Source organism: Acipenser ruthenus, chromosome 7 (genome assembly GCF_902713425.1).
Source record: "Acipenser ruthenus chromosome 7, fAciRut3.2 maternal haplotype, whole genome shotgun sequence".
Taxonomy (NCBI): Eukaryota; Metazoa; Chordata; class Actinopteri; order Acipenseriformes; family Acipenseridae; genus Acipenser; species Acipenser ruthenus.
The window spans coordinates 14796340-14824296 of NC_081195.1; the positions used below are offsets into that span (position 1 = coordinate 14796340).

General features: G+C 36.7%; 1 protein-coding gene and 1 long non-coding RNA gene across 2 annotated transcripts; one reads left to right on the forward strand and one right to left on the reverse strand.

Moving 5' to 3' along the window:
- Positions 1 to 391: 391 nt before the first annotated feature.
- On the forward strand, positions 392 to 5412 carry LOC131737447 (uncharacterized). The gene is made up of 2 exons (XR_009329053.1): positions 392 to 3405; positions 4008 to 5412. It is a non-coding gene; the product is annotated as an uncharacterized LOC131737447 (long non-coding RNA).
- Positions 4836 to 27913, reverse strand: LOC117414642 (lysosomal acid lipase/cholesteryl ester hydrolase-like). Its single transcript, XM_034024399.3, has 11 exons — positions 27808 to 27913; positions 27277 to 27372; positions 24936 to 25044; positions 16466 to 16583; positions 12494 to 12692; positions 12046 to 12155; positions 11520 to 11656; positions 9891 to 10037; positions 9651 to 9722; positions 8792 to 8860; positions 4836 to 6727 (listed from the first exon to the last, which is right to left on the reverse strand). Exons 3-11 carry the CDS (start codon positions 25035 to 25037, stop codon positions 6494 to 6496), a joined length of 1188 nt encoding a protein of 395 aa, XP_033880290.2. The 5' UTR covers positions 25038 to 25044; positions 27277 to 27372; positions 27808 to 27913; the 3' UTR covers positions 4836 to 6493.
- Positions 27914 to 27957: the final 44 nt, after the last annotated feature.

A 27957-nucleotide genomic window follows, 5' to 3' on the forward strand; every position in this document is an offset into this window, starting at 1 on the left:
TGTAGAATAAGCAATAATTCATTTCTTTTCACAGCTTATTTGCTTTATTCTATGACATACCAAAGGCATGCAAGTATACATGATAAAATAGCTTTTAATTTCATCACTTTTCAGGAGGAATGAAGCATTATTTCAATGAGCTGTAAGGGTACCAACAAATTTGAGCACGTCTGTATATATATATATATATATATATATATATATATATATAGATAGATAGATAGATAGATATAGATATAGATATTTTAACAACTTTGAAGGAGTTTTGTAAGTGATGTATGAAAATCTAATTTCCTTGCAAGGAAAACATACAGAGTTCCAGGCAGCGATCAAGAATAAAATTACCAAGCTCCTCAATTGATTCCTGTTTAGGAAGATGTAGCAATGTTTTACTGCCAACATTGCACACTTCAGCGTGACTGTGGTCCAATTACTTTCAAATTCCTTTTTTCTGTCCATTTTAAAGCGTTTACTGTTCCTGGGCTGTCTTGGTTGTAAGTGTGAACTCCAGAAGTGAGCAGATCCACTTTTATACGACGAGTCATACGTGCCAGCAGTTCTAGTTGAGTGGCTTTAAGTATTGTGCAGGTTAAATAAGTTAACACTCTTGTTACTGTGTCAGGCTGAAAGGTTGGAAAAATCAGACATCTCCCGGTGCATCTTTAGTGAAAAGGCTGTTGTTTTAAATCATTAAAAGTTGGACTACTTTTTCTTACAGACATAAAACGCTAACTTGCAAGCAAAGGGCCCTATCTTAATATTATCTAAACCAGGGGTTCTCAACCGGGGGTCCACGGCCCCCTAGGGGCCTTGAGGAATTTTCAAGGGGTCCTCCAAAAATAAACCAGTGAATGTGTTATTTTCCCTGCATGTTATGACACGCTGAAACCAATTAGCTTCAGCATGTCATAAGCATGAGCAGAAATTAACACATTCTCAGGTTACATAACACATTCTCTGGTTAACTATGGTGTAATAGAGCTATTTCAGTGGGAGCATGACAGATTACAAAGCAGAGGGAAAATCATTGGAAGCACACACAATAAATACCAGATATTGATACATGTTTAATTCTACCATCAGCATCAAAACAACAGAACCCATAGAATGATGATAAAGAACTACCTTCAACAAGTTCAACTGTAAGGGCTGGAGAACAGTGAGGAGGTGGTGTTGTGAGTAAAAAAAACATAAAGCCGTTATCATCCCTGCAAAATTAAAGAAATACGAAGACAGCATTCGGTTTTGTTTGTACTGGAAGTGGAGATATACCTCAAAATGCAGTGTGTAATTTGTACTGTCCATTGAATGTTTGAAACCCTCCAAATTACAGAGACATTTTAATTACCAACCATGAAATATATAAAAACAAGCAACAATTAATTTATTTGAGTGAAAGGCCTCAGAAGCAAAAAGGTTGAGAACCACTGATCTAAACCAAGGCAGTAGATTGATCCACTGCTCTTTAGATCAATGTATCCATTAGATGTACTTAGATGTGATTTTCAGTAACAAAATAGCATTGCTTCCTGCAGCCGCAAAAAGCTTCGTTTATGAACCCCCTGTTCTTTGACAAATTCGATTGAATTATTCATAGACCAAGCGATTTCCTTTTATTGATGCAATTGCATTATTTTTTCATTAATCCCAGCACAGATGCATGCCTACAGCATGTTAACGGCTTCAAACAATGCAGGTATAATACAGACCTCCTTCTAGTTGATTTAGTGGTAATACAGCACATTATGTATCTCCTTCAATCTTTGTAACACAGATTTATTTACTCTGCATTCCAATCTGTGATTATAAAATCACTTGGCAACTTTGAAACACGGCTGTGCAAAACCGTTTCTAACTGAACAGAAGGGTGTCATTTGTCAAAGTTTGGTCTGTCTTGGTGAGAAAACAGCATTCTTCTTTTAAACTGTGAACTTGTCGATGGACTCTCTCCTCGAATCAATTCCAGCACCCTCTGTAACCCCACCCTTCCAGCCCATTGTTTGGTGCTTGTGCTAAAGTTTCATTGTCACTTTATACTTACCCTACTGAACCTTGTGTCTACAGTACAGGATGGTTAATTGCTAAAAGGTGTATGTTGTACTAACTGTTCATTTCTTTGTTGGCAGAAAAAGAGGACATGTTTGCATTACGCCATCCAGAAAACATATTCTTATGTGGACTATCTGATAATAATGATCCTCATGCCTGTTTTATTAATAGGCTTCTTTATAATGGTGCGCCTGGTTTATTTCCAGTAAAAATTGTAACTGCTGTAAGCCCAGATGAAGTCATTACTAAACACCTAAAGCTGGTCCCACAACTGTTTATTGTGAGGGGATGCGCCCTATATTTATTTCTTAGCAGACGCCCTTATCCAGGGCGATTACAAGATATCACATTATTTTACATACAATTACCCATTTATACAGTTGGGTTTTTACTGGAGCAATTTAGGTAAAGTACCTTGCTCAAGGGTACAACAGCAGTGTCCCCACCGGGGATTGAACCCACAACCCTCTGGTCAAGAGTCCAGAGCCCTAACCACTACTCCACACTATAGCCTGGAGGTCGCCGGTTTGAATCTAGGCTATTCCACTGCTGACCGTTACCCGGGTGGGGAGGGCTTAGGTCAACCAGGGTAACCTGTAGAATGGCTGGGCGCCTGCGGGCTTGCCTGTAAGCTGCCCAGAGCTGCGTTGCCCTCTGACGCTGTAGCTTGTACTATTTAAAACTAGCTCTAGGCCCTGCATGTTTATAATACTGATTTACAGGGAAATGAGTTTGAATACTGGCTCAGCCAGTCTGTCTGGGACATCTAAATATCTCTGTATCTAACATGCAGACAAAACTCCTGATACTCAGACAAAGGCAGGCTGGTCCTGATACTGCGAGCTATACACTGAAATTTCTCTTTGTCATGTGTTTATTGAATTATGTTTATTCCATGGGTGGATTTGGTCACTATACTCTATCCACTGCCTGGATTGAATGAGATACTAAAGCACAGATCAAGCAGGGAGACACAGTTGATGCAATCCAGGGGAATTCCTCATTGCTGTAAAATATACAGCATTTTAATATCGAGTGAAGTCTCCAAAGGGAATGTTCAAGGTGTCTCTGTCTGGAGTCTGGGGTTTTAAGCCTGTGTATATTTTATATTATACTCTGTATATAGTATTTTAATCCATTAGTTCATTCAGAATGGAGAATACTGAATGCAACTGTGATATTAGTGGATGCATCAAAGTCATCTGTTATAAATTGAAATACGACCTTCTACTGAACAGAAACAAATGCCTTTGCAGAAAGGCAACACAGCCCTTCACTATGCTTGCAAAATGAGAAGTACAAAAATTGTTCCTCTTCTGATGGAAAAAAACTGCAGATCTTACAATAAAGAACCAGGTAATTTTTTGCATCTCACTAACATGTATACAGTGTTATTTTATTAATCGCTGACTGCAGTTAGTTATTTACTTTGAACTTGACAATACTGGTATACTACATTATTTATTAGGACATCTAACAATATACTAATTTGATAAATTAAAATATTGCCTATCAAACAAAGCAACAAAAAGCTTTCTTAATTTGTTTGAAAGTCATCTATCTGGGGAAATTATTTTATTTAAATTGGGCAGTAGAGCCTTTTCCTTGCCATAAAGCCCTGCATACACGAGGAAACAAGGAAACATGTTTCCCGGAGTAGACCAGGGTTCAAGAAACATTTTGCTTTAACCAGTTTAGAATCCACTCCCCTTGTCCACATGACTTTACAAAGTTTTAGTGCAATTGTAAGTGCAGCACCACTTAGTGCAGTAAGGCTTTCCTTCATTTTTGGAGCGTGCCCCAGGAATGATCACATGCTGCGTGAAAGTTTCCCAACAATGTTTCCTGACAGTTTTTGTAGAAACATGTTTCCACGTGTATGCTGGGGTTAAAGATGATCTTGGCAGGATAGACAGGTTCCTGACTCTGATAGTATCTTTTTTTTTTTTTTCTTGCAGGATGGATAGTCTCAACTGGATATTGCAGAGCGGTTAACATTTCCAAAGATTGTCCAGATGCTGAAGAAATCATCTTGACTTGGACATGTAATGATTTCCAACACTGAACACATTCTTAGCCCATAGTAAATATAATCACATTTTCAACAAAATAAATACAAACTAAAACAAAATGTTGCTATTACTGGACACCATGACCCTTTGAAGTGGTTGTGCTCTGGTGTGATAAAACACAGACCCAACCGGCTCCTAACCCTTATTCAGGGTGTACATAACACAACTGGTGCAGTCTTCCTGAATTCATTACATTATACAGTACTGCATCTAAATTGTTGTACATGAAATCAGTAGCCGTTACAGTATTTATTACATTTTAGAATTAAAAACGTTTATATATTAAGTGATGTTGTTACTGTAAAAAAAAAAAAAAAAAAAGAAAAAAAAAAGAAAAAACGTATTTGATAGAAGTACTGTAAGTGTTTGAATGTTTAAGTGGTTAAATCAAATAGATTGAGCCTTGCATGGAATGTACCATGATGCTGGTGTAAAAATAATCCATAGGAGCCCTTTGGAAACACACCACTGGACAGTATTGTTATCACTGCATAAAACAGAATTATAACCTGAACAAACGATTCAGTACTAGGGGTAAAGGTTTCAGTACTGCACGTGTCAGTAGTAATGTTTTTAGTCCAAGTGAACAACTGTCTGTATTATACATAGTATGTTAGTAGAGGATACCAAAAAGCACACCATGTGCTGCAACTACTGTACTCCAGTAATTGTACGGTATGTTGCAGTGTTTACAAACACAATTACAAATGCCCATTAATTCAAGGGTTTTTATTCAAGTCCAGTCATGTACATCAGAATTAATTAAGGTTTGTCCCATTACAACAGCATACAGTGCAATTTAAAAAGACAGCATGTATTGTATACGACCTGAACTTTGAATTGAACCTCATTTGTCAAGCCTCTTTTATACAGCGCCTTTTGTAGTGGACCATCATCACAAAGTGCTTTACAGAGGTAGGCTGAGGCTGTGTGGTCCAGGAGGTTCCTGGTTCAAATCCCAGCTTAGCCAATGACTCATTGTGTGACCCTGAGCAAGTTACTTAACCTCCTTGTGCTCCATCTTTTGGGAGAGACGTTGTTGTAAATGACTCTGCAGCTGATGCATAGTTCACACACCCTAGTCTCTTATCTTGTAAAGCGCTTTGTGATGGTGGTCCACTATGAAAGGCACTATATAAAGATTATTATTATTTTTACTTACAACAGGACATTAAGTCAAGCCTAAACTATCCTGTTGATGCTTTCAAATTACAGATTAATTGTATACACAGCAAACAAAAACCACTACATTTAATACAATCTTTGGTAAGATGCTGCTCTTTTGGAATAATTTGAAAAGATTTATAAATTTGACAAAAGCAGTTTGTCTTCTATTAACAACACTAAGTGTGCAATTTTCACTATTTTATTAACCTTTTCATGTGACCTCATATATATATATTCTAGTCTATATAAGGGGACATATGGAAAACAACTGCAGGATAGCCTAGGAGGTAGTGTTTTGGAAAAAAAGAATTGAAAACATTTTGCACCCAAAAATACTTCAGTTTTTTCAGCTATTTTTAATATGTCATGCATTAAAGGGTTGTAAGGCAATGTTACATTAACAACAAGACCATTTAGGAAAGGTAAGTTTCTCAGAAGTCTACTTAAGTTGTTTTTATACTAGTTGTTTGACATTACCATTTTCCATTCACAAAAAATAGTGCAAATTGCAGCCTGGTATAAATGGAAATATATCATGATGTATAAGTCAAACTAATTTACATAAGACTGCATTACTCTTTTTAAAATTAAAAAAGTGAAAATTGGCAATAACACGTGTATGGTGTAATGCACATTTTAGAAAATGAACACAAATTTAGTGAATTAAAACTAGTAAGAAATTACTGAGAACAAAAGTTTAACGCTCCTACGTACAACAATTATTTTATTCTATTTAAACCATTACAATTATTTTATTCTATATATGTATATATGATACGATAAATTTGTACCTTACTTCGTCTGAAATTAGTTAAAAATATATTTTCTATTCATCTCTGCTTGTAGAGGAGTCTTCTTTAAAAAAAGTAGCTTAAGCATAAGGCATACTTTTCTTAATGGTTTAAATGTTACTTTTTAAATGATCTGCATTATATTATTAAATGTATGTTGATCTTGTAATAATTAAGTCACTCATTTTAAACAGAATGACATCACTGCATAGAAAGTCACCGGTAAAAGCCTTTTCTCAACAGTTTTATGCAACCACATTTTATCCCCCTTCAATTTCACCTCAATTTGATCATCAGAAAGATGTCTTGTTTTAGTTAGATTTGGATCAATGTATTTGGAAACATCTGGCTCGGATAACAACGTACCCATTAAGAAACATTTCAAAAAGGCCTAGTTTCTGGTCCCCGAAGGCTTCAAGCATGCTGATTCATGAGTTTAACAATTTCATTGTACATGAGCTCTGGCGCGTCCAGGCCCCAGATGAAGTCCAGGTGCTCCCAGTGAGGGATGTCCTTGTGGTAGACCAGGTTGGGGATCTTTTTCAGGAGCACATCCACATCTTTGGCGTCTGCCAATGTGTCATGTCCACCATACCACAGGGCTGTCGGGACCTTCATGTCCCTTATATAGTACAGCGGGGGAGTTGACTGGAAAGAAAAAGATGAGATAAAAGGTAATTTGTGGTTTATGAAGCCTATGATGAACTGCCAGTTCTGTTCCATCAGAGTTTGGTACAAACAACTGAAAAATAATGTATCATCTACATCTGTACAGTAGGCCTATACCTAAGTACCGGTACCTAATTTTCACTAAAGTCAGGGTGTGCTTACAAGCCTTGAAAACAAATTTCTATGACATTTCTGGCTTTCCCAGAGTGTTGGGAGCAATAGATTGCACACATGTGCCACTAACCCCTCCAGCTCATTTTGAGCATCTATATAGGACCATGATCTATTGTGTGTTAATTGTCTAGGCTACTAAGCAGGCCAAGTTAAAAATAATAATAATTAAAATAAAATAAAAAAAACCCTCAAATCATTTAGTTTCAATTTAAAATCATCTTTTATTCGCATTGTACACCAATGTGTTCAATGCAGCAGCATGATTTATTTGGCGTTACCAGTAGGTTAAAGTAAAAAGAAAGTGCGCTAGGTATTCATTTGATTTTACTACTGTACTGTATACTGTATAGGCCTACTGTACAGATTTATATTTTTACATAATATAATGTGTAGCCTACCCAAAACACATTAGTGTTATTTCCACACAATGATTTATATTTAAAATACATTGAGAACTATAAATGTATGTGTGTGTGATTCTATTGTATTGTTTTTAAACCTAACACCTCCTTATGTCGGACAAAAATGTCCAGTTTAGCAAGGTGCTACTGTATGATGCTAAGAAATAAGGCATCTGCTAAGAAGGCGTCTGCTAAGAAATAAATAATGATTATGAAAAGCTTTTGGGGGGTAAAGGTTGGGGCCCCACTATTAGAATCTGATAGGATCAAACTGCCTTTCATTATATATATATATATATATATATATATATATATATATATATATATATATATATATATTACAGTATTGAAATAGGTAAAATGAATATGGAACAGAATGCATTGTATAGATGACGTTTAAATTTAACAAAAACTATGTTATTTTGATTCTTGCACCCTTGCATATATAGATTTTATCCTTCGGACACCCTCTGCTGCAGCAAACCACAACAATTCAACTCCCGCTATTTTATTTGAACAATGTCACACGACTCTTGCAATGTATGCTAGAGATCTCACTAAGAAGACACAACAAATATTTTATTATGTATATTGCGGCTCTTTTCATGAACATATTTTCTTTTAGTACATATGACAAAATGTATACTTTGCAAATTGTCGCAATAAAAATGTAAATTGCGGTATGTTTGCTCTGTGACTGGCCCATCTTGGTACATCTACCCCGAGGTTGCTAAAACAGTACTCCCCATTTAAGAAACAATATAGAATGTACCACACGTTCTAGAAGAAAGCTACCTGTTCAGTTTAGTTAAAAAAAATAAATGAATGGCTAAACGTTTAGTAGCAGTTAAACAAATTGTACATTTTAGACTTGACTGAAGGAGTGAAGGAATTAAAGGGAACATAAGGACCTTTTTATTTTATTGTGTTACATGTTCTCATGTGTTGCTACAACTGTTTACGTAAGGTGTGTGTATTGTTTTAAGTTTTTTGTTTTTTTACATTTTGACCACTTTTTTCAACTTTTAAATTGCATTCCCTGCCTCAAGATGGCTTCACATGTACCCGCCTGGACCTCTCAGAACTACATTTCCCATCATCCTCCTGCTCACTGGTAAATCCACCTCAGTTACATATGTGAGCAGGAGGATGATGGGAAATGTAGTTCTGAAAGGTCCATGCGGGTACATGTGAAGCCATCTTGAGGCAGGAAATGCAATTTAAAAGTTGAAAAAAGTGGTCAAAATGAAAAATAAATAAATTAATTAACACAATACACACACCTTACACGAACAGTTGTAGAAACACATGGGAACATGTAACACAATAAAATAAAAAGATCCTTATTTACCATTTAGGGGACTAAACTTCCCTCTCTAATTCACACTGTGGTAAGCTTATAGTACTCAACCTCTTCAGTGGAGAATACAACAACTCAACCCTAAGATTTAGCTTTAATTTGGTTTACCTGGTTATAATGTGCCATGTTTCCTCTCCAGCCATAGTCAAATGCCGCAAGTTTCCCAGACTTGGCCATCTTAAAAATAAATCAATATGCTGTCAAGACATAGTCAGGGTGAGTCTGGAGGACTGAACGACCACCCCACAATTACGTTTTTGTGATTTTATTTAGTATTATGGTATTACTGAAAGTAATGCTAGTTCAAGTTAATTCTACTAAGATTGCCACAATAGATACAACAAAGTAAAAATAATCCCAGTGGTGCCATTTTTCCACATGGGTTTAAATACAAGACTTCTCTATCCTATTAACTGTGTAAAAGTAATTTTTCTACCAAAAAAAAGTAATGTATTCTAATAATAGTAATTAATGTACCCCATCTTTGGAACTGAAAGGTTTAGAAGTGTCTGCTTGAAGTTATAGATTAAATTGTTGTTGGACCGTAAAATAACACCCAAAGCTTAGTTCTCCTTAAGGCCAATTTAATTTTCTGAAGAGGTGGGGAAACTTCTGTGTTGCACAGGCTTCATTACACAATGCTTCTCCTGTGGGCTTAACTACACAGTGCAACACTAATATGCTTCCCCACCTCACTTCAGAAGAATTAGTTTTGAAGAATCTTTGCAAAGCAATAGAATAGTTAGTATGCATTACAACTAATTATTGAAGCAGAAACAAACATAACCAGCATATAAAACAGGTTAGAAATTATATTTTACTACATTGTTTATAATATAAACTACCCCTTTAAGATTAGCCATAAAAAGATTTTAAAAAGTAAATTCACATAGCACCTAAAATGCATTCAACAGAAGCTTAGACTGCAAGTGCTGTAAGAATCCTATGAATCTAAAGGAAAGTGTACCTGTCTCCAGTGAAGCATGTTCTTAACAGACGTACCAGCAGGACAATGTGTCGTGTACACTGGGGTACGAGACTAGAAAACAAAACAAGCTGCATTAGAAATGCATGGCCCACATCTATGAGACACTACACGTGGCTGGCCCCAACATTAGTGGACCCAAAACAGTGTATTTTATGCGTGATCTAACAAATATTTTTGGAAAAGCAAAGTTCACCTGTAACCTCGCAAGTTTGCACTTACCATGTTTAGGTTTTTCTCGTCAAAACCACACAGGACAAAGAAAATGTTGCCACACAGGACATCGAGTCGCTCATGACTACAGAATCCAGTAGCAAACCACTTAATCAAAGTACTCTGGGGGAAAAACACCTTCTTTCCAAACAGCTCCTATGGATTGAGAAGAACAGAACACAATACTGCCTTGAGGATAGCGCATTTAACATCTACAGCGCTTGCATAGTAAGAATAACAGACAAAAAAATAAAGTTGTAAATGGGCTGACAGTCACGTGATTGGTTAATTCATTTATGCAATTATGTTACAAGTAATTTTCAGGACGTGCCAGACAGCAGATTTAAATAAAACTGACAGCAGGGGTTTGGTTGGCATTACTGATCTTTTAGGAACTGCCTCAAAGAGCATAACGTTGAGCCTGCCCTGGTTGTTCATGGTGGCCCTGCACCCTACTGACTGATAGAACAAAATTAGAAACATATGGAATAGCACAGTCTGAAAGATATACAGTGCTCCCTCGCTATAACGCGGGTCTCGGGGGGGGCACAATATGAGCGTTGTAACCGAAGAGCGTTATAAATGGGGGGGGGGGGCGCCACAGGACGCATAACAACACACACATCTGACTAAAATACAAAATAAAATAACTCCCTCTCTATAATGCACATATAGTGAAGCAAAAAATTTTACTTTCCGTGAATTAACCATGCATAAAGTAATGTAATCAACGCTATATTTTTTACAAAAACAAAAACAAAAAAAAGGTAACATATCCCACTTGTGTATCATTTTAATGATCAGTTTTTAAACTATAAATAGGCAGTCAGGAGTTCAGCTCGAAGCGACAGACAAGCAAACCAAGTGTGAGAAGGAGAGCGGGTCGGGCGAGGGGAAGAGGGAATGGGCTCAGTCCAGGTTCGGCTGCCGGAGCGGGGCTGAAGTGAAGCTGAAGCGTCTCGTCTCTCAGAGAAAGCCGCAGCTCCTCTCGCAGCACAAAAGTAAATACATTAGGAAAGATAACCACGTAATAGGACTAATATTTATTTAGTTACAAAACGAATGCTGAATAAGATGTCTGTGTTATAAAGTGCCAGCGCAGATTTTCTTCACTTTAGATACTGTATCAAAAGGGAGACAGAAACGGAAGTTAGACTGAGAAGTTGTTTATAGTTTGAACAACACCAGTACTGTATTTAATGTAGAAATATTGCATGCATCACTAGTATAGGGAATTGGGGGACATGCTGTAGGAGTGTTATATCCAAGGAGCATTAGAACCGAGAGCCTTATAGTGAGGGAGCACTGTATTAAAATCAGTAAAAGCTTAAGAACTTAGTAAACTCCATGAACCATATTTTCAGAGCGTTTACTCCAGTCTTTAATTAACTCCTATTTTTTCAAAGTGGTAAAACACCTGTTTATTTTACAACACCAGAACCAAAACAACCAAGTCATATATTTCAAGTTATTTTAAGTGCTCTTACGGTGTTTTGTTTTTCATTTTGTAATATTAACATGATTTTTTTTTTTCTTTTCCCAAAAATAGGAGTAAATTAAAGAATGGAGGAAACGCTTTGAGTATGTGACCCATAAAGTCTTGCTAGTAATTTGTATGCAAGATGCGTGAAGACTTACCCAGGCCAGAAACTCTGGAAAAATGGACAGTTTTGTCATGGGGCTTGTAGAATAGGAAATTGTAGCCACAGGAGCCAGGGCAAAAAACATCTTGATCTTGCTTGCCAGCTCTGGCATGGTAGAGAAGGCTATAAAAGCTGTGATGTGTTTAAAAAAATAATAATATGTACATAAGACAAGCATAATATATATATATATATATATATATATATATATATATATATATATATATATATATATATATATATATATATATTCACGGTTTTCACTAATAATATATCGTTTTTCACTAATAATACATAGTAATATATTGAAAACATGGCAAATCTACAAACATGCATAGAAAAAATTGCTTTCTAGATGATTTAAAGTTACTAATGTGCTGTTCTTCACTGTTATCCTCAGTCAATTCAGCTTTCATTGTAATATCATGTCAAGGCTGTAACTTATCTACCTGTGAAAGTCACTATCAGGTGACAGGCATGGTATCTTCAGAATGTTTTGCTCAACCATCAGTTCCACTTACCTATGGTAGTGCCCTGGGAGTGCCCCACATAGTAGATCTGCTCCTGCCCTGTACTCTTGGTAATGAAGTTTATCACTGCAGGGAGGTCCTTCTTAGCCATTTCATCAAAGCTAGATAAAAAAAAGAAAGGTTTGGCCATTATTTACTTATTTTTAGTTCAAAATTTACAAATGTTCACAGTGTGAAATATACACTTACAATTGCACTGTCAATGTACAGCTTACTTATGTATTACTTACATTCATTACACATCACATACTGTTAAATATCAGGCTTTTGTGTTAGTTATTTGAACAAGGCCTTCTATGCTTTAAAACTAACAACCACTGTCATTATTGAGGCCTTTGTGTTAGACAGTCCACTTTTACACAGAGTTGTTTACTAAAAAAATCTGCAGATGTAATTGCAGCCGCAGGGTTCCTGGATAGCAGTGCTTTTGCCTCATTACCTGAAAGCCCAGTATGCATCCTCGTCTGGGCTCAGCGTCACGTGTTTCCTGGACCAGGTGTTGCCCCGGCTGTTGCCAATCCACACATCGTAGCCAGCGTCGGCCAGGATGAAAGCCAGGCTGGAGTTGGGCAGGTTGGTGATCCAGTTGCTCCCGGCTGCCAGCAGACCATGCTGGAGGAATGCCACAGGCCTCGGCTCTACAAACAAAATATATAGAAAATAAAATACTAAACACATTTGCTACAATGTGTGTTATAATGTTCTCTGTTTTAGCATGGGAAACAAAACAGGTTTAAAAAGGCAGTGTTTTTTATTTTTATTTTATTTTGTTATACTGAGAACATTTTATCGGAAACACCTAGAGAGCTAATATTTTCATCAAGGGCTTGATAGCAGGTCAATTATGGATGCATTCATTCTGAAGTACACATTTAATAAATCAATAAAAAAAAAAAACGACCATGTTAAACCATTTAAAAACACATGGAACACCTTTAAAAATCAGAACTTCAAACAATACAAATGTCTACTTCCTACCAACAGAGGGAGCTAACTGGCCATCTAGTTTCAATCTTAAATCCGTCTCAAAACCAGGGGGTGAAAAACTCTGCTTTAGAGCCACACACACAAATGACAGTTCTCAAGAGAGCTTTTAATATTTCAGATTTTTTTCTTCTCTGATGCCTTCATCACTATAATCAGAAACCGAATGTGTGCTCTACTTTTGATTACCACACGGAGTACTGTAGCTCTACATGTGTTGGAATTTGTGTTGGAATCTAACTGTGGTTTCCTATGAACACCACCAATATTTTTGTTACAGTGTACAACTTACGAAAAAAATAGAAAATCATTAAAAAACCTACAACAATGTATGACACATGTTTTGCAATATCATGAGGTACCATGATCAAGTAAATTAGCATGACCTACATCTACTGTATGTACATGTAAAATTGTTTGACAATTTGCACCTCCAATATACTGTATATCCTTGTACGTTTGTCTTAAAAAAAATCTAGTTTTAAAAAAGGGAGTTTGGTAAAGACTGAGTTATTATTATTTATTACTATTTATTTCTTAGCAGACACCCTTATCCAGGGCGACTTACAATTGTTACAAGATGTCACATTATTTTTACATACAATTACATTATCTTTTACACATTATTTTTACATACAATTACCCATTTATACAGTTGGGTTTTTACTGGCGCAATCTAGGTAAAGTACCTTGCTCAAGGGTACAGCAGCAGTGTCCCCCACCTGGGACTGAACCCACGACCCTCCGGTCAGGAGTCCAGAGCCCTAACCACTACTCCACACTGCTGAATATGACAGGAATGCAGGGAGAGGTTTGTGCGGTTCGTGTTCAAATGTATATTGCCTGAGCAAACTGCCCTTTCTCACCCTAACTGAACTAAAGAAATCGAATGAACCACAATTCACTGGAGATTACCAAACTCAAGTTAGCCCTAGGCCTACATTTTTAATGGCAAAGACCACAAATCATCCTGATTAGATTTTCCTGGGAAGGTTCAAAATGAACAAAATGAAATGACAAAGCTAACATTACCCAGCGGCTCAGGGATACACCTCCAGGATTTATGCACAGCTAAGGTATTCATATTCAGATTAATTGGAGTTCATTTTCATTGAGTAGAATGGGCGATAGAGGCTAGTAATCTGCCCTGGAATTTGTTTTTGTTTGATCTGTTTCCCAAATGAGATTAGAAATGTGTTTTTTTCATTACTTCAATAACAGAAAGAAAACGAGGCAGACAAGTGTGGATCAGATTCCACATCATTTCTATTTCTAAGTAATATGGTTCAATAATTACAAAACGTACCAGTGCATGTTAATGTTAATTTCTTGTGTTATAGTTCCTTTACGATTTTATCGTGTTTGCAATCACTCCGAGTGGTTATGGGTTATATTGCTCCAGTGTAGAGCTATTATTGTTTTCCTCAAAATCAGCACCCTTAGACACCTTGGTGTGAATGGTGCAATATCAAATTAAAGTTATTATTATTATAATAATAATCAGAGAATAGTTTGGGCTGGCAAACTCGAAACATGATTGTAACATGATTTGAATGGAATGAGGAAGGCTGTTCAGACCCACTACTTAGGATTCTCCACACAATCTTAAATCAAATTCAAAGGTAAAGTCAGATATAGAAAAAATATATATAATAACTCAGCACTGAAGTAAGAGTCCAAGACAATAAAATAGTAAGGTAGTGTAAAAAGGAATTAGAATTACTTTTGAAGCTACTTGCCCTTTAAACCTGTCCATTATGCAGTCTTTTACAGTAGTAAGAAGAGTTATGTTTTTTTTTTTGTTTGTTTGTTTTTTACCAGCGAAAGCAATTTTTATACACCCTACACAGGCAAAATCACACAGGTCCGCTTGCCATCATAGCTTATAGGCGTTTGTTTTTGAGGGCTGGCAGGTGACCTAATCTGACGATAAGAAAGTGGCTTGGTTCCAAATCTCAATCACTTCTGGTGGTGTTCATGCCTATGAAAATAGAAAGGGGCCCAGGAGAGTACATTCCGACCCCCCAAACATGAGTTTAACCTGTGTTTGAACTGAGGTAGACAATAAATCAGTAAAATAAAGCTCAACTGACTTCCACGTCTCTTTGTTTGCTTTTAACTAGGTTCTCAAACCCAGATACAAGTTGACTGTAAATGTCCTAACTAATTTAATGCAAAGCTCTACCCAGGTCAACTACCTGATTATCTGCATATTATCTACTCCAGCCTCATGGTGTTACAGCTCTAAAGTGATTCATTTTATCACAGCAGGAGCTGACTAATGTCATTGGTGATATTTGTGAGGGGGCCGAGATAGGAATGACACATAAATCAACAGCTTTGCTTAATCAAAGTGTAGGAGTATGCTTAAGGCTTCAATGCAAGGGTAAACCAAATACACATATTGTGCCTGATTTGGACTTTCTAAGGATTGTCTTTAAAGGCAGCATATTGTTGTGTCAACAAAAAGTATAATAATCCATATTAAAGCATAGAACATTCATAGTATAGACATGGGAAAAGCACAGTAAACAGTACAGAAACTGTGGTACGCTTAAATGTATATAAACTATTTTTAGTGTTTTACCAAGATCATGCTTTTAACTTAGACCTGCAATAACATTGGGTTTGTTACTGTACTCGGCTGTAGATTTTCAGTGATCCTTATAAATTGATTATAAATGAGCGCTAGTGTAATTCTTCAGAGGCAATATGTGGTGTGTCAGCTCCCTGCTCAGATTCATTTACCATCCAACTGTACACTGTACATTTAAACAGGAACAAGGCCAATGTCTAGTTTGGTGTCTCAAGGAATGAGACTCAATTAATTAAGCTGGCCTTCAGAACTCTAATAATGTAATTTCGATTCCCTACAGGAATTTCAAATCACAATGAGAAAGATCAGAGTTGCCGGATCTCATTGACACAGGGTCATCTTCCTTGAAAAGGATATTTAGATATCAGGAGGCATACATGATCATGTTATTGAATTCAGTAAAGTACACAACAGTTTTTTCACTACTTGTGTCTTTATAGTTTATTTTTCTTACAATCTATATACACACACACACTACGTAGTGCCTACTTGAAATCCACTAAATGGTTCTTCAATAATGACATATAGTTGGTATGAATACATGCTCCCCCTATCTTATAGTTTTGCCTTTTAACCTATCAGTCCATCGCTAATGATCATTTGATCTTATTACACATACAAAGTAGCCCATCATGAGCATAACATGTGTCGTGACCTGCTAGTTTGTAAATTACAAACTGTATTCCATTTGTCATAAAAATACGACTGGTAAATCACAGCCACCGATTCCCCATTCACTGAACCAGGCAATATATATTAACAGCTGGTTTCACAGATCCTGACTAGCACTGTGAAGCCAGCTGCAATACAGGCTGATTGTCTTACTCGTACCTTTGGATCCCTTGTTTTTTATTCCATATGGGATTCTGTTAACGCTCAGGATATAGCCGTCCTCAGTGACTACTTCGTGTTCCTTAGTCGGATACCCCCAATGGGAAATAATCTGACTCTGCAGAATGCAAAGAGAAATCATTTCATTAGCATTTTAAGAGGAATGGACAACAAGTTAGCAGGCTGATTCAGAATGGAATATGCTTAGCCAATGAATTACATTATCTTTAGACCACAGATACTGGGTCATTCCAGTATCTCTGGTGGACCAAATTCAGGGGAGGCGTTGAGGATACATACTGTAAACAACATATCCAGTGTTGGTGTGTGCCTGCAAGAGATGAGCTGTGTAACTAATACCTCACATGCTGAGAACATGTGTGAAGGTGGTAAAAATGCCTGCTTTGATTAACTTTAACCTAATTTTCCTCTATGTGGGGCCTACACAAATAAGTGTAATTTTAAAGCTTGTTTCAAGACTTTCCAACAAAAAATAATGAATTGATGTTTGAGTTCAAGACATCCCCCTTAAGCTTCAGGTGTAATGACCCTACTGCATTGTGTCTGAAAATATAAATTGTATGCCACTACTTTGTCAACAAATACCCCTAGATTTGGAATATCCATCAAGCAAAGGGCATATGATTTACAATATTTATTTATTTTAAACATAATGTTACAGTACTTGTACAATACTGGAGAGTGCAAGTGAAATAATGAAGTCTAGATTATATACTACCTTTTTACATCATGGTAGTTCAAAATGAATTAACTGTCTTAACCCCACAGGTAAAAATCTCTTCCTCCCCCAAGTTCTGGTTATGAAGTATCCAATCCCAAAACTATAAATCCCACAAGATAGAAAAGTGGTGTGCAGTCTGTCCATAAATTATTAAATTTACTGCAATTTCTCAGTCCCTTTGGGGCATCAATGTGGCTGTTCCACTTAGGGAAAAATCCACCGGTTCAACATCTACTGTAATTTCCATCAGTTGCTGATGTACCACCGTTGACAGGCTAAATCAACAGTGAACGGTTGTGTGTGAAAATGTGCTAGGATTTACTTACTAAAAAAATAAAAAATAATATGAATTATTAAATCTAATAGCTCTAACCAAAATATGTAGCATCTGTGTAAAAATCCTACTGAATCTAAATGTCCACTTTACAACTTAAAAAGCTGACTGCTTTGAAAAACTTGTGGGAATGTGTCACAGACATTAACTGGCCAAACAGACTTATCTGAAGAAAGAAAAGAGCCTATACAGATTGTTAGTAAAGGGTTATAAGAAATGTAAAAACAAATTACTGCAGCTCTAGACAAGACATACACATTTATGTAAAATGTGCCATTAAGCATCTGGTTTAAACAACAAAAAAAGAACATTAATGTAATCTATAAATATAGACTGTAATGCAGACAAATATGAATATTATGATTATATAGTTTCCATGTTAATACCTCTTTCCACTTTTAATAAAGGGGTCAACAAATAACTCCCAAGGAAAAACACTAGTGGGTCTAATATACAGGGATACTTCACATCATCACAATTTTCTTTCGTTCTTTTTTTTTTTTTTACTTTTTAATATGTAAAGTGTCCCTTTAGTGGCTGGCAGTATTAAGATCCATGTCTGATGTTGTATTTCGAAACACTAGGACTAACTGTAAGCCCGTTCATCACATGCAGTTACAGTATGTCTTGTGCTGAGATGTCACAGGACGCACAAGGAAAAAAAACACAAGATGTTTGCCATTAAAGCAGAACTCCCCACAGCACAGTTCCTTTCTTCAATTTTCTTTGTGAGAACTATCATTATTTGCAGATGTAGGAAAAGGAAATGATCTCTCTGTGAAAACGGTTACATTTTTTTTGAAAAAGTCATATCTTTAGACCAGAGTGTGGAAACAGAATAACATATGGTTTAGTTTCTAATATACATCAAATTTATGCTTGAACGTGAAATGTATGTTGCTTTAAGTTCATAAAGTTCAAGATCAAATAACACTGAAAATTGTAGTTTAAAAGTTTAGTGGCCCATTTGTTAGATTTTTTTTTTTTTGCATACAGTCTTTAACTCTTTCAGCACAAAGTAACATTAACGATACAATATTATCAGTACTGGTAAGCAAAAATACCATGGGGAAAATGTGATCCCTTTATTTAAATTTGTGTTAAATTTCCTGAGTTATATCAGAGCAGGAAGATGCTATGTATAACTTTAAAATGCTGCAGGAATATAACTGTTTTGAGGCAAGAAGGTGTCAGGTTGAACGTGATCGTGGGACACTACAGCTATAATTTCTCCCTTCACAGATTGAATTAAAATGCTCAAATGCTTTTAATGCAATGACAGCTTGCTACCTCAAGAGGACCTCAGTGCTACAGCTTGCTGCAAGTGAGATCATGTTGCAATGACCATGCCATCCTTTTGTCCAGGGTTCTGGAGGTTAGAGCCTGACCAAAATGTTCTTATTTAAAAAATAAAAAGGATATTGAGAAACAACTCATACAAACACAGACGATAAGTAGTGGTGTGAATCCCAGAAGATGACCACAGTTCTAAAAACATTCCCACCATCCATTGCAGGGATGTTGACAAAGAGTGTTATTATTTGTGGTTGTGATCGACCTGGATTGAACGCAGGAAGCCTGCACAACAGGGAACGTACTGTGCAGATAATGCAAATCATATTTTCTGCACATATCAACGTATCATGTGATTAACAGAAAACTGAAATAATTCAATCAAACACCAGTTTCAACATGATTAAATTGCATTTCAGTACAGTGGACTTATACATTCAAAAAAAAAAAAAAACCTTAAACTTTATAAGGCTACATTATGTCACAGCACGTTCGATTTCAACATGAACATTTAAGTTCCTTTTATTACAACAGCCTGTGCAACAGATCCGGTCTTGCGACAATAATGATTGCAGTCGTGAGAATCAACATTCATTACTCACATACCCAAAATATATTGGACTTCCTCTTCTTTTGATAGAAATAAAGGTCATGATCTTAATATAGATTTCAACATTTATTAAATATTAGTATTAAATAAATGTGAAGTCAGCTGGCCAATCTATTTGGGCAATTTCATTGTAACTGACGTAACTTTTAGAGCAGAAATGTAGTGTTTCTTGCTCTCAAACAGTACTACCTAAAGGGAGACTGGCCAAACTGCTAGTTTTACCAATGGATAAACTTAGCATGTGTGTGTGTGTGTGTATATATATATATATATATATATATATATATATATATATATATATATACAGTACCAGTCAAAAGTTTGAGTACACCTCCTTGAAACCAGGTTTTTCATGATTATCTATGCTTTTAACTGTATAAACTTGTCTATAAACACTTAATATTTCATTATATGATACGTGTACTTATATAAGCTGATAATCATAAGTGAATTGCATTCAAAAATTTTATTTTTAAATGAAAATGTAAATCTTGTCAATTTCAATGAAATGGTCACCCAAAGCAAGGGGATTTCAGTCTGAAGCCCAAGTCAGTTAAAAGTCTGAAATGTATATAACATGGTGTTAGAACACTGGCCTAAGTATAAGTGTCTTTGTTAGATGTTCTCTGAGTTAACTAGCATGTTACCTAATTTACCTTTTGTCACCAATTATTGTTAACAGGCGAGGGTCCATGATTACTATAAATATATGTAGCATAGGCACAAGTTTGTCATTCCTGAATGTAAGGGAGCAGAAAATGGCAAAATATGCTCAGTTAAGCAAAGAAAAAATTACTTTAAGTAATGAAGGTCAATCTTTAAGACAAATCGCAAGAACTTTGCAAGTGTCTGTAACTGCTGTGGCCAAGACCATCAAACGATTTGAAGAAACTGGCACTCATGAGGACCGAACAAGATCAGGCAGGCCAAGGGTGACCTCAGAATCAGAGAACAAGTTCATTCGAGTCACAAGTCTGCGAAACCGGCGATTAACTGCCCCTGAAATACAAGCTCATCTAAATGCTACTAGAAGTACAGATATTTCAACATCAACTGTTCAGAGGAGATTGCGTGAAGCTGGCCTAACTGGAAGAATCGCTGCAAAGAAACCATTGTTAAGAGTGCAGAATAAGAGGAAGAGACTTGCCTGGGCAAAAAAACACAAAAATGGACGTTTGAGGAGTGGAAGTTGGTCTAATGGACCGATGAGTCAAAATTTGAAATATTTGGGTCTAACCGCCGAGTATTTGTAAGACACAGAGAGGGTGAGCGCATGAGTTCTGCATGTGTGGTTCCCATTGTCAAGCATGGAGGAGGCAGTGTCATGGTCTGGGGGTTGCTTTGCCGGTGACAGAGTTGTTGATCTTTACCAAGTCCATGGTAAGCTCAACCAGCACGGCTATCATAGCATACTTCAGAGGCATGCCATTCCATCAGGATTACGGCTAGTTGGTCAGTCCTTCATTCTTCACCAAGATAATGACCCGAAACACACCTCAAAGTTGTGCAAGAACTATCTGGCGAAGAAGGAAAGTGAAGGACAACTCAATCTAATGACCTGGCCTGCCTAATCTCCAGACCTCAATCCCATAGAACTTGTATGGGACGAACTGGACAGAAGAGTCAAAGCAAAGCTACCCACAAGTGCTCTACATCTCTGGGAATTGCTGCAGAAGAGCTGGGAAGACATGTCGGGTGATTTCCTGCTGAAACTTTTTAACCGAATGCCTCGTGTTTGTGAGGCTGTTATTAAGGCAAAGGGTGGCTATTTTGAGGAATCCAAGATTTAGAGACAATTTTCAATTTTCTTGAACATTGCTTTGATACTCCTTATGCTTTGTTTTGTATATTGTAACATGTGTTTTCATTTTCAAGCATTTACAGAAACATATACGATGTAAAACATTGTCAATTATGAAAAAAACCTAGTTTCCAGCAAGTGTACTCAAACTTTTGACTGGTATATATATTATTTCTACTAATTATTTCTAATTTCTTATTTACTTGAATATATATATATATATATATATATATATATATATATATATATATATATATATATATATATATATATTCAAGTAAATAAGAAATTTGAAATAATTAGTAAATAACTTTAAAACAAAAACATTTTATTTGGTAACTGGCATAACATAAAATTGACATTAACAAAATAAGTCTTTAAATTCATTCAAGTCCTTCCAAAATAAAGAGGAAACTATATATGTAGAACTGCACAAAATAATTAACAGTGTATGGTGCTCAAATGAAAGGAAACAGTTTGCACCACTCCTATTCTGCCCTCCACCAAAACCCCAAAAATGACGTAACTGATGTAACCATTCTGAAAAATACATGGATGTCAATACCATGCAAGCTGAAGTATCTGCAGAAGTTGTTATGTTTTCTTGAAAGGGATATACTCCCCAGGTATTCACAGGTACAGGTGCATCAATCCTTTTGAGAACAGATGAAGCAGGGTGCCACAATACATCCCTTTGCCTAGGCCACTTCCAGCCACCTTTGCATGTATACAAAACACTGACACGCATCTGGGGGGGGGGGGGGGGGGGCTGTCATGGCTTCTTTAACTATGCCAAGGTAACACTTGGCTTCATACATAACAATGCAGTACTCATTTATTGCCAATTCAATTATTTTCAATGGATTCTCTGCCACAGCTGTTTTGTCTTAATTTGCTGTTGCTTGCTCCACAATGCCAAACACACTGACCATTTTCCAGTCAGGTTTAATTTCTTCCAGAAATGGACCTACTGAGCTGACCTCAAGTTCAGTGTTGATACATTTTCTAGCATAGTGAATGCTGTGCGTGTCTGGGATTTTCTTTGGACAGTTCTCTTCCCATCTGTTTGCCCATTCATCTTGCGCCTTCTTTACCACATCCTTTTCAATATAAATGATGCAGACATTTGGGCATGCTTCTTTTGCCACCTTAGCAGATTCTTCTGCTGTGTTGACAACAGCATGCTTTTGCAGAATGCGCCTCCAAACTGCACACTTTACTGTACCTCCAACACCATCAACTGGCCCTTTACCATGTGCTGTGGCAAAAAAGCTCCAATCAACTTGATGCAGACTACAGTGTACACTGCTCGGCATGGTAAGGGTGGACAAGATTAATCTGTTTTTAAACTGGCTAGCAGCACCATCAGAAAAGATGTGCATGTTAGAGATGTTGGCTAGCAAATTATTGCAAATTTGTCATGCTGCAGTTCATCACTGATCACAACATAAGAAGTAGTACCAGTTTGAGTTGTGAGAACTGCTGTAAACAGAGTCACTCCTTCTGTTATCCAGTGAGCTGACATTATTTCATCTTGCTGCTCTATAGTGGCGTTTTCTGAGAAATCTTCCTGCAGTACAGCTTCACATTCATTTAAATTCATCTTCAGTGTCTTAATTTGGTGAAGTTGCACCTTGGTAATAAAACTGTTGCGATGCAAAATGGTTAGCTGAGTTTTGAGCTCTACTTTGGCATTGTGTAATGTTGACTCAAGCAGTTATTTTTTATTGTTAGCAATCCATTGGTAGTAGTGTACAATTGTATCTTCAATATCATTTCCTTGTATTACCTGATCAATATAACTATCAAGATCGAGGCATGTTTCACACTGGCCAAGGTAGCATTTCATCTGCCAGTTGCAAACTGACCCACTGACTAGGAGATTACCATTGGGGATATTTTGTCAAACTTTTTTCAAACCATCTAGTAGCATCTTTGTGCTCTCATGATAACAACAGCAGCAGACATTATGGTCTTTCTCACAGATAGGTTGAACGTACACAGGACGCAATGCTGCAAACTTAGATTTTCACATCAGGATATTCATTCTTGAAGAGGCGGTGAGCTTCAAGAATAGACATCATGAGCACTTTTTCTGCATTCTCTTTTTTGTGCCATCTTCATTTCTGATCGCAGCACAGTCTTTTCGTCCTGGCAGTTGACAGGACACAGAATCACTCTCACAAAAAGTACAAACCTGTCGTTCTGTTTCATCAACCTCAGGTCTTTTTTTAGAAGCTTGCTTATCTACCAGAGCCAAACCAAATTTAGTTGCTGGTTTCTTTACCACTACACTTTTCTTTCTGGGGCTCTTTTTGGAAGTGCCCAGTTTACTTGACTTACTACCTTCCCTAGTGACTGCATAGATGGTGAGTTTGTCAAACAATTAACTTCTGGTTCAAGTAATTTTTAAAGGTTTTTCCTGTACTTTCTCATTCTTTCTTTGGTCTTTTCTGCTTCCCTTTTCTTCTTATATTACTCCACTTGTCCCTGCATAATTTCTGCTGCTCTCTGTTCCTCTGCTTTATCTCTACTTTTTTCTCTTCTGACGTCCTTGCACTATAAGCACGCATTCTATCGGCTGCAGATATTGGAGACATTTTACAACTTTAATCTAAAAGCAAAAAAGGAGGGCTGTTAGATTTCCTTTTAAAACATTGCTCTCTGGTTGGCATCTTAAACACTTAAGTACACAGAATCAATTTGGTAAACTTTTTAAATGTTTAAGTGTTCTTTTAAAAATGACTAATGCAGTGCTTAGAATTTCACGTCAGTTAATTTCTAGTATAGTTACGTCAGTTACAGGTTTTTTAAGTGATATATATATATATATATATATATATCCATGTGTCCAATAAGCAAATATTGGAAACAGATAAGGGTTCACATGTATGAGAACTTAAAGTAATCACAAAAATCTTGTATTTAGTACAAGACCTGTTATATATTAATTTGTAACTGACATAACATTGCCATGTGCACTTTTTATTGTAAAATATTTACCAAAAATTGACAAATATAAAATATAAAATAGTATGTAAGCTTACCTTACTTAGTCCACTATATAAATCAACCATTTGCTTCTCATGAAATGTTAACTTGTTTACAGATACTTCTGGATGGTCTAAGGGTATACTATACAATTTTCCAAAATGGCTGCCAGGTCACATGACCAAACAAGAAGCATAGAAATCTAAATGATGTCATCCACTGACTTTGTTTTATATGATTCATAACTGTTTTTGCAGAAACTTAACTTTTATTTCCCCCAACTATTTTGTACTGTTTTTCATGGAATTGCCCTGTTCCAAGAATATATCATGGGTCATAAAAAGCCTAGTAGCTGAATCCTATAAAGCACATATGGGCTCTATTTGTCTTGTATATTGGTTCCATCAATAAGATTCCATGCAGTCTTTCATATTTTTTTTCCACAGCAGCATTGCAAACTGGGTAACTAACTTTATAGTGACCCTGTACGCTGCTTTTCGTAGTATTCAGCTAAAATATTAATTAAAATGTTTGTGTAGTGTTTCAATGCTGACAGTTTTTCATTATAAGAACAATTTTCTAGCTTGTTGCATTTTCTGTATTATCATCAAGTCTTGGGTTTTAACTCTGACAACACAAGGCTTCCTACCGGCTACAGAAAAAGTATGTCAGTAAACAAAAAAACATGGTGTGACTTACAATGTTCATGTTAACTTCAGGATCCAGATCTTGTTCGAAGATGTCTTCACACTGCACAGCCCCGTGAATTAACACCACCACACCAAGGAGTAGCCATGCCATCTTTGGTCTTCAAAGAAAGAAATATCAAAGCATTAAAAACATATATTTTGGCAGTAGGCCTAGTTTTCTTTATGGAGTGTGTACACCTGTTTGTTACTACAGCACATCCAGTAACATTCTTTAAAATCCCCTCTCTAAAACAGGCTACTGCATCTACCCTTTCCCACACCACCAAACAAGTCACCTGCTGTTACACAGCATCTCAACATCTTTATATATTGGGCTCCTGAATGGCGCATCCAGTAAAGGCGCTCCGTGCAGAGTGCAGGATGTGCCCTATAGCCTGGAGATCGCAAGTTTGAATCCAGGCCATGTCACAGCCGACCATGACCGGGAGTTCCTAGGGGCAGCACACAATTGGCCAAGAGCTGCCCGGGTAGGGAGGGCTTAGGTCGGCAGGGGAATCCACGGATCACCGTGCACCAGCGACCCCTGTGGCCGATAGGGCGCCTGTGGTTCTGCAGTGGAACCACCAGATCTGTGTTGTCCAATGGCACTATAGATCTGGTGGCATCGCTGTGGATCTTGTGCGAAAAATGACGGCTTGGCAGGAGCACGTTTCGGAGGACACGTGCTCCAGCCGCCGTTTCCCGACTTGGCGGCGGGGTTGCGAGCGGTGAGCCGAGGATACAGATAATAATTTGGCATACTAAATTGGGGAGAAAACCGGGGTAAAAAAAAATCTTTATATATATATATACATTATTTTTCAATAATGGTGAAATATTTCACATGCTCGAATGAACCGTTGACTGCTGACTGAGCTACATGCTGCTGCAGTGTTTACATTACAATTTTACCCTTTAAAAGAAAACAGTCTAAATATGCTTTCGCTACTATGCTGGGCAGCTACCTGAAAGCAACAAACGTCAACAAGAGTCCCAGCTCAAAGGGTTTGTTGCTTCTCCAGCTCAGATAAATGACCCAGTGTTTAAATAGAGCACACCTCCCTTACATGCTGGTCAGAACCATTATTATGCTATGAGGATATTTATAGGGAGTAATGAAGGGTGCCCAGAAAACGTCAACTTCCAGGAGCTGCTTATCAAATGCAAACATCAATGTTTATAAAAGTTGTTTAATGATAATGGCAACCAGTTGGCACCGATAGTACTACCTGCATGAGCATGGATAATGATGCTTTAGAGAAACTTGCCCATTCCACCACAATGCTCAATTTAGCTGAAAACCAGCTGGAGACTATGAGGTATTTATATCACAACTACAAATATGACACAGTCACTAAAACTTTGGAACTGGTTAATATATATAGCATGCTACAAAGCAGTAGATACTGTATTTATTTTAAACACTGGAAGTTGGATTAAAGACTAGAACATATTTTAAAAGACAAATTATAACAACATCTAGCATGAATAACAGTTTAGAGAAGAAACACGTAGTTGTTTATACAGCAGTCTGTCAGCTGATAACAAGTAGTCCGATTCACAAGGCCGGGCATACAAATACTTTATACATGCTTGTATTCTATGCCCCTCCTCCTCCTACCCCCTCGCCCTCCATAGTCAATGACGAAATATCGTTTTTATTGCAGTGAAAACGCTACTAAACTCTATTTCTGCTGGTTGTCCTAAACCTAATTGTACCAGTTTCATTATTGTTATTGTAAAATGTATCTGAAAACGGGCGGAAATGACAGAGGGTTACATTTTGTTCTTGTATAACTGTCAGTCACGCGTCGATGCTTTTTACAAAGCACCGATACAACATACACGATACTGTATCTATTTACAACAATGCATTTACCGTTTCCACTACAGTAGACTGTGGACGATAATATGCCATCTGTCAACCTTTCAATAATTTAGACATCCACCCGACCTGTCAGTTTGATTGACCAAGATAGAAGATCAATAGAAAATATCAGTCCCCACTGAGAACTGAACCTTTTCGCTGAATATCCTGTAACCTTTGTAGCATTTGCAAATGAAATACACTTTATTTAATAAATAGTTTAACCTACTTGCTACTACTCCCCTACATTAAAAACGTCCTCTAAACTTGTAACAGTACAGCTGATAACATTCTTGCAAGTATCAAGTTCCAAGCTAATAGCACCCAAGGTCACGAGATCACTGACTGCAATACATTTACAAAGTATTTTAAGCATTATATAGTATCATTTAGTGACATTTAAACTACCGAACGCTGATCATATTGAAAATTATAGCATTGTGTTACTTTCATTCATTCATGGCAAAAAAAAAAAAAAACTTACTTCAAATGATAAAGTGTCACTGCGTGTTGTCCTCAAGAAATCGGCAGATCGACGTGGTAACACAAAACCGGTGATGTAACCACAAGTTATGTCCCCCTATTGGTGGAAACAAAACATTTCAAATGATGTCTTATGTTTTATATATATATATATATATATATATATATATATATATATATATATATATATATATATATATATATATATATATATATATAATAGAAATGCAACAGTAAATAATCTATATAACACTCAAGAATTGGGGACGTCTGTGTGTAAAGAGCAGTGTGGGCACAACTGTGATACGGTGGGAAATCAACTAATTTGGATCACCAATGTAAAAAAGTTTTGTAAAATCTTAATGAAATTAGATAAAGCAACACGGGTAAATTGGGTGTTGAGGTACAAGTGATACCAGTTTTATCCTAAAAACATTAAATAGTTAATTCTAATCTTATTATGATTACATAAGTTATAACACATCCTTGCTTATCTGATTTCTGTGCAGAAGATAATAAGTAGCTGTATTACCCTGTCAGCTTCAGCAAGGATCTTCTTGCGTCTCAGTCAGATTAATAATAAAATAAAAGAATGACACTGCAGCACATTCACCCGGTTTTCTTTTTTTTCATTAGGGGGTTGTGCACCACAGGCTCAAGCAACCATGTGATCCCGCCCTCA